This window comes from Suillus paluster (assembly GCF_016628075.1).
Source record: "Suillus paluster strain FC165 chromosome Unknown EDB91scaffold_72, whole genome shotgun sequence".
NCBI lineage: Eukaryota > Fungi > Basidiomycota > Agaricomycetes > Boletales > Suillaceae > Suillus > Suillus paluster.
Genome location: NW_024537632.1, coordinates 86846 through 103506, shown reverse-complemented (window position 1 = coordinate 103506; position 16661 = coordinate 86846). Strand labels below are relative to the sequence as shown.

General features: G+C 48.5%; 2 protein-coding genes across 2 annotated transcripts; one reads left to right on the top strand and one right to left on the bottom strand.

Moving 5' to 3' along the window:
• Positions 1-579: 579 nt before the first annotated feature.
• EDB91DRAFT_1252728 (uncharacterized protein) lies at positions 580-13427 on the top strand (the record flags this gene model as incomplete). Its single annotated transcript, XM_041323545.1, has 47 exons — positions 580-833; positions 1797-1882; positions 1940-2039; positions 2089-2548; positions 4115-4343; positions 4392-4621; positions 4683-4794; positions 4842-5034; positions 5085-5279; positions 5334-5535; positions 5584-5774; positions 5828-6109; positions 6171-6196; positions 6245-6272; positions 6323-6387; positions 6420-7095; positions 7149-7198; positions 7248-7434; positions 7492-7702; positions 7754-7947; positions 7998-8634; positions 8696-8854; positions 8911-9207; positions 9258-9392; positions 9450-9487; positions 9538-9630; positions 9679-9811; positions 9864-9888; positions 9939-10039; positions 10099-10391; positions 10477-10580; positions 10629-10652; positions 10711-10781; positions 10839-10898; positions 10947-11020; positions 11100-11207; positions 11262-11379; positions 11439-11448; positions 11507-11563; positions 11762-12073; positions 12120-12168; positions 12223-12239; positions 12288-12462; positions 12526-12543; positions 12589-12936; positions 12988-13294; positions 13356-13427. The coding sequence occupies 47 exons, from the start codon at positions 580-582 to the stop codon at positions 13425-13427; spliced, it is 7806 nt and encodes a 2601-aa protein (XP_041172943.1).
• Positions 13428-13595: 168 nt separating this feature from the next.
• Positions 13596-16424, bottom strand: EDB91DRAFT_1157599 (uncharacterized protein). The gene is given in 14 exon segments (XM_041319678.1): positions 13596-13757; positions 13773-13891; positions 13946-14341; positions 14397-14460; positions 14517-14657; positions 14717-14835; positions 14889-14952; positions 15005-15196; positions 15260-15407; positions 15461-15617; positions 15671-15749; positions 15811-15915; positions 15979-16293; positions 16350-16424. 13 exon segments carry the CDS (start codon positions 16239-16241, stop codon positions 13730-13732), a joined length of 1875 nt encoding a protein of 624 aa, XP_041172942.1. The 5' UTR covers positions 16242-16293; positions 16350-16424; the 3' UTR covers positions 13596-13729.
• Between the last annotated feature and the right edge of the window lie 237 nt (positions 16425-16661).

Here is a 16661-nt window from a genome sequence, read left to right as displayed (position 1 = left end):
TGCGTCGTGTTAAATCACCGAGTCATCGCTCTGCCAGCCCTCTCTATCGTTGTGACCTTGAACATGTCCTCGTTGTCTGGCCTGAAGGTGGGAATTTACTAGAAGACTGACTGAGACGAGTCCTTCGAAGCGGACATTCTCTGGCGTGGAGGTGGAAATACAGTCCTTTGAGAGTGTCATCTGAAGCATCGTCGAGCATACCGACACTGCACGGACCTGTAAAATGTGCGCAGTCGTTGCCTCAGCTTATTTAGTGGACCTTACACCTTGTGAGATCGAGGGTGACGAAAGGTTGCGAAATGGTAGGTCACGGCGTTTCGACTGGCAGATTTTGGGGAAGCCCGTTACTGAGCTTCCCTTTCGGTGGACTTTGTCTTGCGAGGTCGAATATGACGAATCCGCGTCCAAATTTTTGTAAGAGTAGGATATGCTATGGCAGTCATTTGGGAAGCCTCAGAGTTTGAGGCGGGTCAGGTCCATTTCACATCTACAAAATTTAAACCTACTTGAATTCGAGTCTGAGACATCTTACAGCGCCGGACAGTAAATTCCAAACCGCTTTGTTCTCGTTGTCCCATCATGCTCTATCCCGCGCACCAAGCAAATTCCTCACAACTGCTGCAGCCATCTCAGCATCAAACAGACTCATTGCCATTCCAGGCCATCGCTACTTTGGCTTTCAAGTTTGGCATGTACATTCGCCTGGTGATCAACTCCTCTGGTATACGGGATCGCCTCTCGAATTTCAGGGTTTCTTCGTGGGCTTTGGTTGAAGGGAAGATGCTTTGGGACGCAAGGGGCGGGCACGGTGTGAAAGGAGCTGTGTGGATAGAGTGAGGGATAGGAACCATCTTCGGCACTATTAGGTAGGTTTGGTGAGTGTGCTGATGAAAAAACGAGGACAGCACGTAAGTATTCCTCGGCGTCCTGATGAGTCCTTGCAAATGATGTGTCCCACGTTGTGCCGGGAGGGCACAAAGTTCAGACAGAGGGCAGCTAAACATGGAGGTTCGTGATTGTAAACCAGGGCTGCAAAGTTGGCGAAAGAGCACATGTTTGGTTAGGAATTGATTAAGCTGACTCAAAGTCGAACAACGAGACAGACAAGGAATGTTTTGAGCAATGAAAAGGCCAGTGCTTTCCCGACCTTGTTTACGACTCTCCTCAGCATGTACAGCTCGTGAAAAAAGGATCTGGCACGCCTCCAACAAATAGATACAGCCTAATCATATCCGCTCCCTCATCGCAAAAGTCACATTCCAGCTAGATCAGGGTTAAGCGCTAGCAGAGCTATACCTTATCTTAACGCAGAGAAAGAGCAAAAAACTACAGTCTGAAGGTGCCCAGAAGCCCTGCCAGTAGAACATGTCTGGGAGGGTTGGGAGGACTGAAAAAATCTCGATGTCGGTTAAGGTTGAGGCGGAGAGATGGCGCTGACATTTTGTCAACTAGTCGGAGAGAGGTCACGTCACGCGTCCGTCACGCGTTTAGTGAATTTGTAATGCTAAACATGTCTCCTCGAGCTCTGTGTGCGTTCTAATCTCCCAAGCCAGACCTTGAAAAACGGAAGATAGTTGTTCCTTGTTTTTCAAGCCTGCGTTCGTCGTTGGGGAGTAAGGACGTGAATCATATGCATATCGCAAAACTGTTGAGGTTACGGTGAACCGGTTTGTTGTTTTTACTCCCTCTTATCAAAATGATGTGCTGTCAGGAAACACATCAACAACCGCTTAGCCTTTTCTCCCTCCATACCCTGCCCGACAATCACCATGTCTGCCTCCAAAACTACTACCCAGAGACAAGGAGAAAGCGCTCGATTCGGTTGAAGATGAACGTCGAGGCAGCACCATATCGCGTGATCGCAAGTCGTTTTGGTACACTTGTTAGTGGTGTTGAGGCCCGTGGAGTAGAACGTGTGCCCTGCCTGTCCTGAACCCAGTGCAACAAGTCCCGTTCAGTCCAACTCTGCTTTCCCTTGACCTTTGTGTAGGTCCTTTGACCACCATTCCCGTCACCATTGTCGTACAATCTGTTTTCACGTATGTCACTCAACAAACATCGCTCCGCAACCACACTTATTCTTTCAAGCAACGCTGTAACAGCCATCCTTTGTTTTTGCACACTCGGCGGCATCGCAACAGCCTTCATCGCCACCCTCGGTCCCATAACCGGTCTCCGCACAATGATCATCGCCGCACCATCTATTCAATTCTCAATACCCTCACCCACTGCGCGGATTGCATTCCATACTCACATCATCTCGCTGATCTCATATAGGCTCGGCTTTTCCACAACAGCAGTCATCCTCGGGGGCCAAACGCTCGCCAACATCAACTCTAGCACCCTTCCCCTCGTCGTTGGCATCATTATCACCAGCATGTGTTACCTTATCCCGTGCTTCATCGGGTACGACATAGTACACGTCTATGAACGCTACCCATGGATAATTATCAGCACCAACACGTTTTTCCTGTGGGGTCTCGGTGGTAAAGCCGGATCAATGCGCAAAAACCACTCGAGGACAAGGGATGCGTTCCCTCAGCTGCGTGTAAGGTGTTTTTATTTTGTTCCATAGGAATGTCGTTAATGAACGCACACCAGAATTTTTGTGGCGGATAAATATTACACATATATGAATATCACAGTGGATGCTGATCACCAATAGATCTGGCTCTATGGGTTTAACGGATCGAAGACCTCTCATCAACACCCCTGCCTCAGGTAGAATTATTCAACGCTTCGATAACAGGTTTGGCGCTGTTTTGTCGTCCTTGTACAGCTTCTGGTCTTCCCTGAGCTGTAGCAGTCGCTGGTCCACACGCAGCCAGACGGGATTCATATAGTGTTATCCTGTTTGATCAGTCTGCTGTGGACATCGTGGCGAACGATTTCTCCAGTTCGCTCGGACCCATGCTAGAGCCCTGCTAGGTCATTGACTTGGGGCCAGCACAAACTTTACTGCTCCCATTCAACGTGCCCAGTCAGTTATGGAACAACACTGGAGCACGGAGAAGTGAGTCTCAGATTATCAATCGACCTGTGAAATGTTTGCATAGGCGTATACTATAGAACGCCTGTGATCATATTTCTATCGGATTGCGAGTGTCATATTGAGGATCGGATTGTTCAGGATTTGTGCCGTGCTGCAGTCCGTCTCGGGTTTGTAGCCGTTGTTGTCTTCTTGAATCACTCTTTTTGACTTCGAATGTAGAAAAGCATTGTCTTTCCACTCCGTGTCTTTTGGTAAAGATCAATATTCTTCGCCATTGAGGAGAATGTTCCAGATCTCTCTGGACACCCAGAACAATGCTCCGCAAGACCCCTTAGTTCTCGCGGTTGTTGCGTCCACATACTCAGAAGCCTTAGATACGGTGAGTGATATTTTTCAACGACGAGCGGAGAACCCACTTGACATGTCTTACTTAGATTCAACTTACTGAAACATTTCTTGGAATCGCTACATCGCTCACAAAGCCGAGAGGGTCTCTCATTAGCAGCAAGGACAGGAAATACGAATACAAAAAGGAATACAGTATTCAATGTCGTTTCGTTTGCATGCTCCATTATATACGTAGTGCCTCCAGAGTTTCTCGGATACATTGCAGCAGGTGCAGGTTGAGCGCACGTATGACGGGGGACATCGCCCGCCCATTCACCACGCCCCAGGCCGCAGCAATGACCCATCCGTCGAAGTCAATGGGACAGCCTAATACGAAAGAGCATTCGCGCCGACCGAGGACCCACAGACACGCCGCAGCACGATTGTGTGGCGCAAACACCAGACCAAAACTGCTAGATGATAATAGATTGAATTCTAGAACCTAGTAGTTTCCCTTCCGAGCTCGGTCTATAGATCTAAGTCGGGATATCTGGAGAAATTTACGATTAGTTAATGTAAATTCTAAGTATAGTTCTTGTTGGTGGCGTGGGAAGTCCCGCTATGGAGACGCGTCCTGTGGGCCTCATATAGGCTCTATATTGTCTTGATCACTTGTTTGGTGGGCACTAGGCAGCTCCCTTGTGTCTACGCGCATTTCTTTTGAGAACTCTGTCTTTGAAAAGGCGCTCGCGACTGCACCTGATCCCTGAAGCTTCAGAAGCTTACCCTAAACAGTTAAAGTTGAGTTGGAACCTCGAGGATCCGCACCGCTCAACACAGCCTGACTCAGAAGCGCTTATCATACCCTTTAAGAGGGCGATTTTGGGTTCCTTTTCTTTACTTTCATCCACCATCATGGATGGGTCGTATAGACCGCCAAAGTTGTTCTCAGCTGACGCCAGCAGTAACACCTTCCAAGATACACAGCCATTAAACCAGAAGGCAAACAAAGGGAAAGGTGTCGGTTAGTGAACTGTAATATCTACTGGAAAGCTATCCACGATCTACGCAGATCGACCATTCGATAACGGTAATCAGAATTGGGATCGTTTTGCCCGGGGCTCATATTCCCGTGCATCTACCCCCTCGATCATGATCGACGAGATGGACGATGATGATGAGCCCTTTGCATCACAAGCATTTTCATCGAAAGGCGGTCAAACTGATCTAACACTCACTGCCGTCAGTTCTGAGGACTCAGACGACGACATGTATCACTCCGTAAAATCCAATGATGACAATGTAAGTCTACTTTTTTCGCGGTCGTCATGATGTGGACTAGATGTTCCACGTTCTTCTTCAGATGGACGTGGAAGCCTCCCCTCCGCATAATGATGCTCGTGACCTCGTCCAATCGATAAATGGGATGTATCGGGTCCTGGACTTGATCAGTGAACAAGGAAGCGGTGGCCTAGGTAAATCCATTGTCCTTGCAGAGCCTGCCTTCGCTGAGTGCCCCCAGTGGACAAAATTATTATAGCGCAAGATTCACTCCGTGCATTCACCAATACTATCTGTCCCGGCGCATATGTATCCATGACGAAAGTAAATTTCAGCGCGCTGGATGGCTTAAGAGTGAAGCCCGTTGGCGTTTATGGGAGCAAAGATGAAATAGTGCGGCTCTTGTCGTCTCTAGGTCTTGTCGACGACCACATGTGAGATAAGTTCCCTTGCAGGTTGGCATCCTAATGAACTTTTCTTGTAGTGCAGCACAGCTTGTTGCGAACCACAGCGAATACAGTGTTTCCAAACCAAGCCTTCGTTCTGGACTTTACATTGTCCGAACGACTTGTGAAGCTACCTCCGACGAACAACTGTTCCTCGTCTACTGGCCTGAAGATGGCACTTGGGATGATTCAGCTCCTTCCTCCATCAAACGTAACCGCGTCACATTCATGCGGTTCGTCTAGTCTTCCCTGAATTCCAGGAATTTCCTTTTGACAAAGAGCTTCAGATACCTCACGAAGATGTGTGACCAGGTCACGGCACTCGTCTCCCCTAAGCATTCTCGCTCTATTGTATGGAGTGAACAGGAAGACAAAGACACCTCGATGGAAATGGAAGAAGACCAAGACGAGTCCGATAGAATGTTCACGTTTGAAGTGACGAAAACACACGAGCAGGAAGAAGCCGTAAAGCCGCGTCCTGGATTCAAGGTATGCCCAACTCATCATTCCCAGCCTAATGCTGAAAGCAGCATGTAGGCTACTTCCGATCATATAACTATGCCCCAGCCTCACGCAGAGGCAACAATGGACGTTGGACTGCATAAGCCTTGGTTATTGCACGGCGAGATTACTCAAGGGTTCATGACAATCAACTATCTGCCGGCCAGCCCGATCATCGAGGTGTCGAAGCGCAAGTCCATCACTCGCCTCCAGTTAGGTGATTGCTTGTAAGTGTTATTCTGCGTAATCAGCTTCTGGATCTGAAGTGATGCGTCCTCAGGAAAAACGACAGCTTACGGTTGAACGAGGATCTGGATGCCAATGCACTGCGTCTTTTGATGGACGCAGGTCTTCATAATCGCTTCCCGCAACGGTGCAACCAATTGCAGAAGGAGTCTGCCGATATTTCATCGAATGCTAGGGCAACCAAGAGATCGACAGAGGCCGACGTCAAGATGACGTTGGAGAAGGACTCGCCCCGTCTCACTCGCATTTTTCACAAGGCATTGGTTGACGATATCATCGGGAAATTTCCGCGAGTATTCCTTCACTTTCCTCTCGTGTCTCTAACTCGATCCCTCCAGCACTTTCACCCATGATTCTTTCCCTTGCCCCACAAAAAGTGAGCGGGGCAACCCTGTGGCTCAAGGTAAGTCGTCTGTACGATCAATTCGTTTGATAAAAACAGTCTGTCTAGATCCGGTTGAACCAGCTATTGCCCCTTCGTGAGTTGTACTCAAAACAACCTCATCTACTTCTAATTCGATTCACTAAGTTCACCCACTGACGACTCTCCACTTCACTCCATAGAAAGTGGGCAGGATAGCTCTGAGGTCCAAGGTATTCATCTATATATTGAAGTTGCATCATAGTAACGGGTCATCCAGATCAACTTCTTACTGTAATTGAGCTATATCCAGAAATAGGGGAAGAGCTTCATCGCACATTGAAAAAGCTGCGCTTCGAGAAGATTTGCAATCGCGATTTCAGAGGCTTTAAGGAACGTGTCTGTATCGCCCAAAGTTTACTTCATCAAGTTCCCGACCTCGCGACGAAAGACGAAGACTTCTTCAATGTCATTTTACACGAGGACATGAAACACGTCAAGGAGTCAGTGAGATTAATAGGAAAGGGTGTCAATCCGCGTGAGCAGCCAAAGGGATTGCTGAAGACAGCAATGGATGGTATCAATTCCTTCATCTCGTCTGGACCAGGTTCTCAGTTCGTCGATAAGACGTTCAAAGATGCAGAGGTTACTGCATCTACGGTCAGTGATGCTCAGTTCCTCGTCGAGTTGGATGACATCGAAAAGTTCCCCGTCATGAAAAAAGTCGTGGGAGATACCAGGGATGCTGCATTGGCGCACTTCCGATCACTTCTAACGAAGCAAACGACAAATTTGACTCATTCTGCGCTGCATATCCAAATCGACAAATGTCTGGCCAAGGTTCAAAAGGAAGCGGACAGCAGCGAAGAGCAACAACTGGTCGAATCACGAAAGAGGTTCATCGCTGAAATCAATGCCCATTCACAGACAGGTCATTATTCGTAAGCGATTTCGCCGCGTTTCCCCTTCACCAGATTCATATGTAAAACGGCAGGCACACCTTTATCATCGATGCCATCGAGGAAGGACGAAACTATTACTATGGTGTGCCAAGCATTCCTTTGGTTTTGAATGCCAATGAAATACTCTCTAGCGACGCCTTCAATGCAAATAACTGGTTCAAGGGAATCTTTCGAGGAGCCAAAGCTGAAATTCACGGTTCACCTGATGCAATTGACAGCGCAAGATCTACATTCCTTACAGTTCGATTCTACTACGATTCCTTCACCGAAGTTTAGGAATTCATACTCGTTCAAGTTACCCGTCGGTGATTCAGTGGTGTATGTGCTCTTTGAAATCCGACACATAGATATCACTGACGCAGCTCTCCACCCCAGGAGAGCGCAACTTCTTCCAGGCGAGAAAATCTTGCTTGCGACGACTGATCGGTTTGGAAACCTGACGGTCTACATGGAACACCTCACTGCTATCGAGGGCGCCGTGGCTCACGGCGGTCGCGGGAAAAAGCTGCACCGTGATAAAATCGGCGAATTCGTTCTCGCTTTCGATGAGTCAAAGCGTGTGCTCAGTGTTGTTGCCAAAGATAAGGTTCGTTCCACTAAGATTCTTCTGGGATGAGTCTGATCAAAATTCAATCAGCTCTTGTTACACATCTTTGTTTACGATGACACTCGCAGTTTCCAAGCCAGCGGCAGTGCGATCAATTTGACTCAGTGGTATACTGAAGGAACCTCCATTATTCATGCTTGTTTCATCTGCGGCAGCGAAGAACTGCTGCTCGTTGATACATCCGCGCAGGCGAGAGTCTACTCTCTGACGACAATGCAGTTCAGGTCAGACTCGCGCCCGCCAATGTTTAAGCCACTTAATTTATGCATCACAGACCTGCGACACTCAATCTCATCCAGATTCCAACGGCAGTTTACTCGACTCCAGATGGCTCTTGCTTAATCACGGCTCACGCCCGTGGATCTGACTTGACACTAACCGCTTACCATTGGAGCACCTTCGGCTCAACGGATGGCATCCCGCTCGAGATCCCTGATCTTCCATTGGACCAGCCACTGCTTCTAACGTCACTACATAGCCGGAATATCGTGCATTTGGTCACACTCGACATTGACACTCAATCATGTCGATCAATTGCTCTCGACATCACGCGGAAAGTGACAGAGTTTACCTTCAAAGAAAAGGGTACTCGAGGAGGGAATAGAAATTCTGGAAACATCGCTGCGCACAACTGTCTCATTGATTGTCACGCCGAGGTGTGGACTCGCTTCCCGGTTCTTCCTGCCGTTCAGCGGGAAACGATCACGTCGTCCAGTAACAGGTCTCAGCGAACATTGGTATTCATTACGGATCGGGACCATCACCTATTTGTGCCCCACTTCCATGATCTTGTTTCAAACTTTGAAAGGACGTCAAAGAAGCCAACCGGAAATCTTCTGAAGTCAATGGTTGTCTCCGCAACGACATACTCCGCCTTTTTCAACAGGCTTCTTGGAGGTGCGGAGTGGAGCGTATCGAAATTTCGCGCTGGGGAAGTGGCTGGCGGAGTTCCTCTGCCTCATTCCTATCCAGATTGCTGTGACCAAGGAGAACCGCTTCGTTCCACTGAAAGATGGGGTATATTCTACCGAACTGGAGAAGTCCCTTCTCGGTGCAGATGTCAACCGCATTGTTAACTACGTGTCTTTTGGTTGGTACGAATCTCTATTCCAGTCATACATGGCCAGAAAGGTATGAATCGCATTCATGTCTTCCAAAAGCCACTGACTTAACGTTGTGCTTTCAAGCCCGTCAAAGTTGTGTCATCTATGGGTGAACAATCCGTGGGAAAAAGCTTTGCCTTAAATCATCTCGTGGACACGTCTTTCGCTGGATCAGCAATGCGCACCACAGAAGGAGTGTGGATGTCGGTGACTCCAACGAAAGATGCTCTCATAGTCGCTTTGGACTTTGAAGGCATGCTGAATTATCCCTTGCGACATCAAGTGTTGATATGCTCACTCTACACAGGTGTTCATAGTATCGAGCGTTCCGCTCAAGAAGATACCTTGCTTGTGCTGTTCAATACTGCGATCTCCAACTTGGTTTGACACCACTTTCATGTTGTGGATCGGAGCTTTACATCGTTCCATAGGTACTATTCCGGAACAACTTCGCCTTGAGCCGCGATATTACTGGATTATTTCAGTCATTCCAATCGAGTTCTACTGTCCTAGATCCAGCAGCCAACCCGAGTCTGTTTCAATCAACATTGGTGATCATCATCAAGGTGATTTTCCACTTCTGACCGTCACTTTTCATATTCCCCAACTTGGCTACTTTTCAGGATGTCGTGGATTCAGATAAAGCAGAAATCACTAAAGAGTATGTCACTGACCATGTTCTTAAGAACGCACACTCAAGTCGTCACTCAGGTTTTATCTTAAGTTTCAGAAGATAGTCCAAGACGAACAAGAAGCCAACTTCATTTCTCGCCTCCACGCTGGACAGTTGAATATAGTCCCATGGTATGCGCAATTTTTCCTATGTCTACAAACCGCTTTATCGTTTTGTAGGCCGGTGATCGAGTCGCAAGAGTTCTACAAACTGTTCCCAAACCTTAAGCGTCGGTTGGACAAACAAAAACTGACACATAATACAGCAGGAGAGTTCCTTCATGTGATGAAGACGTTGATGGCGAAACTGAAGGTCTGCTTGATTTACGGTATATTTTGTGAGGTCATTGATTAAAATTTCACAGGCAAATGATTGGGGCGCTCTCTCACGTGCGTACTCTAAAGAATGACTAGTACAGTTCACGAATAACGCATCGCAGAATCGATGGCCTCGCATCGAGCACAACTTCTTCTCGCCCTGTTGCCCAATGCTCTGGCATTCGGACTGCAAGAGGTCGATCCTGAACCGGAACCTTTGAAGGTGTGAAAAACTTCTGCCGTCTTATATTTTTAATCTCATTTAACCTGGCATCTATGAAGAATCTGGATGACGATGTCCCGATTGACATGCCAGATACTGCTTCTGAATTTTCATTGGCGACTGGGGGTTCGCAACAATCGTCTTTCCGCGAGGCCGCGCTGCAAGTCCTGTCTCGTGCGTGGGGAGACTATGATTCTCGCCATTACGTCCCAGAAGATGTTTGGATTGATAATTTGACCACTCATATCGACAGCCTGGTCAATTTGCGCATTGACCATGTTGGCGAATGGATATCGTCGAACGTCTCTCGCTTCCAAAGCGGGCAAGCTAGCATTGACGAGCTTATGAGAACGTTCGACAGTGCAACAGTAGACTTGAGGAGCAACTTACAATTGTGCAAGCTGAAATGTGCACGCTGCGAGCTGCTTTGTGTTCAGAGCAGATTGCACGATGGACAGCATGATTGCCAAACTTCTCATGCTTGCATACATTCTTGCGATTTCTGTGCTTCATCTGGAGAGACCAAGGCTTGCTCGATGTCGTAAGTGAACAATTTTAGTACTTGTTTAGTAATGACTGGTGTTTTCAGAGCGGGACATCCAGGCAATCATATGTTAAGCCTTTCATGATGATATCGGCACATAAGCTCATATCATGTCTGCCCCTTCCAGATGTGTTGTTAATGCGCATCTTTGTGGTCAAATTTGCAAACTCTCCGGGAGACAGGGATGTCTGGATGAGTGTACGAAGGTGAGATCATCTTCACTGTGGTCAAAAGGCCACTGAGCTGGTTTTTTAGGTTATTGGGCACACAGAAGGCGATCATCTATGTGCTGCTACTGTGCATGCCTGCGGTCAGGTATGTTTGACCCTTGAACAGACTTTTTACGTGCTAGAATGCCTCTAGCCCTGCGATCTCTCAAAGTTGACGTTGGTTGACGGTTCCACTCCGCCTTGCCGCGGTACTTGTGGCATTCCAAGGTAAGTATAAGAGGTCAACGCATAACGCTACGTTTGGGATCTCATCTACCGCAGTGACGTGGACCATGTCCAACACCAGTGTGATGCTCGACTTTGTTCTTTTCCTTGCCAACTTTGCAAGAGACTCTGTGCGAATACAGACCATCTTCATGGCTTGCAAGACGACGCTATTCATCTCTGCGGGTTTGTTAATATCATCCATGCCACGTATTTTGGTAATTAAAGTTTGATTTCATTATAGGGAGGAGCATTCGTGTTCCAAGCTATGCACTGTCGATGGCATCTGCGAAATCGAGACTGCGCCTCAATCGATCGAGGCGACGTTCACCGGAAGGCATGAGACGTTCCAGTACACGAAGGTAGCGTGCCGTCTTTGTCGTAGACAATTTTCGAGCTAACATACGACCATGATTCGCAGTACTCACAAGGTATGTGTGCGAGTTGCTTACCTTTCACACTAGTAGCGCTCATTCGTCCTTTAAATAGTGGCAAAACGACTGAGATGTGTCAGGTTGATACCGCCTGGAGTGGTGGCACATAAAGGTCCGCACAATCATAGTTTGGACAAAAAAGTGGTGCATTTTTGCAGAGAGAGGTTTGGATATTCGTTTCATTTTTGCGGTTGTTCCTCATACTTTTTGTTGGGTTTTAAGATGTGAGCACTGTGGCTACTATTGTACATTGCCACTCGGTAGGTGTCGTAATATCATAGCAGTCATGTTTCACAAACCACCACACCAGGTCATCCGCAACAAGAGCATGAAACTAGACACGGATCAATGTCTTCGTCGCGATGGGCAGTGGATGGACCAGATGATACAGGTCTCGAGGTTGAAGGACATCGCTTCTCTTCAAATGATGAGGGTGCACCGATGATGTGCAACCTTGTATGTCAAGCATTGGGCCGCCATATCCACATTGACTACTGTCGTGCTCCGGATGCCTCTGCTTGCAGAGGGAATAATGAGGTTCAGCATATTTCTAAGAGACTGGTGCCTAACCCGGAACGTGTCAAGGACTACGTGACGCACAATCTCTTCTGGCGGCGAGCCGGTGAGTAATACGACCATGGGTATAAATGGGCTCACATAGTCCGCAGGCTTCAAAGACCCTTACTCTCGAGAGGAGCAGGCAAATTTCGCCAAGTGGTGAGTTTCGAATATTCGAAGTGTGGTAACAGAAATGAACTCATTCCCTGTCAGTGACTCAATGTGTAGCGGTATGATTTATTCATTGCTATCCCATTGACGATTTACCGTTTTTCCAGGCCCCGAGCACACTGCTGCGGCGGGAAATGCTGCTCAGCCATCCTATTGCACTTTGCCTCTGTTTCACCCACCGGTGGATCCTAACAATGCCCAAGTCGGTTTAGGATACGTTTCCAACGACGGACATCTATTCACATGCAGGAATCCCGTGATCATGCAGCAAGCATTCCATGTGTGAGTGATCATCTGGGGTTCCATCGCAGTGACATTAATAAACGCATAATCACTATACTCCAGAATCTTTGTGGCCGATAGGTACAGGGCGATTTTCGCGTTCCTGCGGTTGCTGATTGTTAGTAGATCCGGCTCCATGAGCTATAATGACAGACATCCCCTTCCGAACACGCCTGCCTCGGACAGAATTACGCGACGCTCTAACAACCGGTTCGGTGCGGTGCTGTCTTCGTTATATAGCTTCTGGTCAGCCCGTGCTGCAGCAGTTGGTGGCCAGCAAGCAGCTCGACGCGACTCATACAGCGTTATCCTTTTTGAGTCTTCGGTTACGGAAGTCTTCGTAAACGACTTCTCTAGTTCTCCTGACCAATTACTAGATACCGTGTTGCCTCATTCAGCTCATGGAGGTACAAACTTCACCGCTGCGGTTCAGGAAGCTCAATTAGTCATGGAACGACATTGGAGCACAGAGAGGTGCGTCAATCTTTCCATGAACTTGTTTAAAATCTTCAACGTTACTTTTAGGAGCCCTGTGATGATATTCTTATCGGATGGCCAGTGCCATATCGCAGACCAGACTGTTCAAGATTTGTGCCGCTCCGCCGTTCGTCTTGGGTTCGTGGATGATTTTCTTGTTGGATTGTCAAGTCATGACACACGAACTAGCAAAGCATTGTCTTTTCATGCAGTATCATTTGGTCCAGATGGATCTTCTACTTCCTTGCGGAGAATGACTCAAATTGCGCTTGACATCCAAAACAATGCCCCAAGAGATCCTCTGGCCCCAGCGGCGGCAACAGTCGCATCTTCATACACGCAGGCCTTGGACACGGTAAGAGTGCTGCAGGAACTCACACCAAGCATGATTAACACACGTTTTGTTCTATCCTCAGATCCAACTTGCCGAAACGTTCCTAGGAATCGCAGAATCGCTCAGAAAGCCGAGAGGGTCTCTCATCCATTGATTGGAGGATGCGTGGAGAAATTGCATGTCAGAAAGAAGGTTAAGGTTCAGTGTACAATAGTGCAACGTTAGCTTGTCGTGATGCTCTGAAAATCAAGATGTACATTATCTGTTTTTCTCCTGTCTTCCCGTTATCGAGCTCATGGCACCAGATGCCCGACCCTTGTTAAGCTTGTCCGACTTAGGAGTCTGATATCTAATAGACATCTTCATACTAGTGAAAGATTACAGCAGGGAAATTACATAGGGCATTCAAGATATTGTTCCACCAAAAAAAAAAGATAGTATGGCAGACAGTCTGACTTACCCACCGCCGCATCCACCGCCACCGCCACCACCGCCACAACCACCACCTCCACCGCAACCTCCACCTCCACCACAGCCGCCGCCTCCACCACATCCCGTGCCGCAGGCACCGGCAGCAGACCCGCCACAAACTGCACCAGTCGAACAGCCACCTGCGCCCTGCAAACCTGATATCAGCTCCTCCCGTCCACCGAACACAACAACAACACTCACCATGGCACAGCCCAAACCTCCATTCACCACGCCACCAGTAGCGGCAACGCATCCACCAGGATAATAATAATACATCGGCACAGGATACAAAAATGCAATCCCGTGATCAACATTCCCATCCCTTCTCACCAACCTCCCATTCTGCTCTGCCCGCAGTCTCCGTGACTCTGCCTTGCGCGCGCGTTTGTCCCGGCGCCGCAGGCTCGCGGACATGTTGTGCAGCGCAAATACGGCGTTGTGATCGCTTGGGTGAGTGGCAGCGCGTGCGTCTGACTGGGGAGGGAGTAGGAGCATGTTGGTGTCTTGGGAGGAGGAGACGATACGTCGGAGCTTTTGACCAATCGTGTCTCCTGGGAGTGGACACCCGCAGTGCATGTAGGGAACGTGATAGCGGTCCTAAGATTTGTAGAGGTTTGAATCGAGTTATCGTTGTTCAAGGAAAATAGCTTACATTCCAAGCTCGACAAGTAAGGTCGAAGGAGGTCGCGAGTTCACCTTCTTCCACTTTATCATCGCTGAAAAATGAACACTTATCATGTGTGTTACATAACGTACTCGTGACAACACCTACTGATCAACATATCGTCCTACGAATGCAAGGCAGTCGTTCTGATACCGACTCGCCATGAGCTGGTGAGTATGCCACCCGAGGTCAATGTCGAGCGTGGGCACAAAGAACGACGCAGGCGAATCTTCCATGAGGCCCAAGAAGCTGCAAAACAATGTTCTTGTTCTTGTGCGGTTGGCAGAGAAAATGCGTAAAGTACGCACGCGTGATACCGAGCTACACAGTGTTGCAGTGCCACCGCGTCCGCCTTGCTCGAGAAATATCCTGGCTCCGTCCACCCAAGATCGACCATCTTCTTCACGAACGAGGCTTGCCGGAGGACCTAGATTCATCCATCAGTCCTCGGCTTACGATAAATGTTGAGAGTCTACTCACAGCACCGACTAGATCGATTGAAAATACCCTGTCGTCTGTGTAGGCACTCATGATCTTGGTTAACCTGTCCCTCAATTGAACAAAAAATTGTATTTCTTGCAACAAAAATGACCTACAGTCTTGACTTCAAATGCATGCTCAGCTCGGTACGCATGCGCGCAGCGTCATACTTGACGTTTGTCAAGACCCGGGCCACGGGATCGCTTGTCTTGTTCTCTTTGAAAAGAATGCTCGAGATGAGGACGCGCTTTGTGATCGTGTCTCCGCGCGTAGTGTCGTGGATGTTACGTGATGTATGAAGGGTTCCGCTGCGTATGAGATATTAGCTTGTCGTTCATGGTGCCAGGAATTGTAAGCAATGCGACACTCACGCCAAGTATGTATCAGGCGCTGTTGGCTCGACGATGTTTTTCGCAAACTTGTACAGGCCGAGAAGTTCTTTGGTGATGGGGTGAGCACATTTACACTCAACACTAAAGTTGCTCTGGGCGTATCCCTTCCCGTTAGGCTGCAGGAACGCTATGCTCATTTGTCAGACTGGATTCCCATGCATGCAGGCACAAGGTACATACGTGCAAGAATAGTGGCACGACAGTGAGGGCACTCGACGGATTTGTGCGTGAGAACCGCAGCAGAGGCAAATGGGTCATAAGGTGTTTTAGTACGGGACTCCCAAGTGGAGACGCGGTCATGGTGCGGTGCGTCAGTAGTTAGCAGATCGGGGTTAGCCTGGCACCGGTTCAATGAGATGGGGACATTTGCACAGAAGTGTAGTGGCGCACAAGAAGTGTGGGGAAGTAATCGGTGAAACTTTTGAGAGGTTTGAGCTTGGAGACGCGCGTGGTGTCTTCCGCATACCAGCTGCAGATGCGACCAAAAACATAAGGTCTGTCGCTCCACTCATGAGGAAAGACATACTTGCCTCGGATTCAGAAGATAAGCATGCCATACCATAGTCACATCAATGGGTGGCAGGCGTCGCTCCACTTCATCAGATTGCTTGATTTTCAAGCACCACCTCTCAAACCTGCGCTCCACCAGTGCAGTGAGTTATCAATGCAAAGCGTGCTCAGAATGCTGGACCACATACCGTTCAACGGCCAAATTGACGAACCATACCCAACGTTTCTCGCTGTCCGTCTCTAATCCTGCGACAAGACTCTCGCTGGCGGTGACGCGCTCCTTAAGATGACTGAACGCCGCTAAGAGCTGAAGATGGGCCTTAAGCTGGTCTGGACGGACAAGGTGCCGGGTGCTGCGTCGTCCGATGGTGAACGTCTCTGGAAGAGTATACTGTGGTGGTTCGGGCTCTGGCTGGGGAAGAGTAGTATATGCGGGGAGCTGATCAGTCATGTTGGAGGTCCGACGCTGTGTGGTTCCTGTTATGAACAGGACGGTATATATACTATCAGAAGAGGGCGTCAATCACGATATGTGCACAGCCTAGTAGAAAACGTTTACAAGTTAGTATACCGGGAGAAACCAGTGTCTCCCTTCGTCTAAGGTTACCGATTAGCAACCGATTGGGACGTGTCCTATTAGTGGGGACCAGAAAACGGAGGGATTGGTGTGAACGTGCCTCGGAAGGTTTCTAACCGTCGGAATACTCCGATTTAGATCTTAGACTTCAGTTCAAGCGCAGGTCCGCGTCTTGACCTTTAACCGCCACCATCTGCTTTTTTCCCACGGTTCAACAGAACATGGGCGACGAGCTAGGAGGCAGTATAAGCATAGCTAGAAACCTTGACAATCGTATACCAGCAAGATCATATT

Coding starts and splice junctions, on each gene's coding strand:
- EDB91DRAFT_1157599 (XM_041319678.1), bottom strand. CDS start 16,241: ATGACTGATCAGCTCCCCGCATATACTACTCTTCCCCAGCCAGAGCCC. Junction 15,916..15,978: donor GTCAATTTGGCCGTTGAACG/GTATGTGGTCCA, acceptor GGTGGAGCGCAG/GTTTGAGAGGTGGTGCTTGA. Junction 14,836..14,888: donor CAATCGATCTAGTCGGTGCT/GTGAGTAGACTC, acceptor GGATGAATCTAG/GTCCTCCGGCAAGCCTCGTT.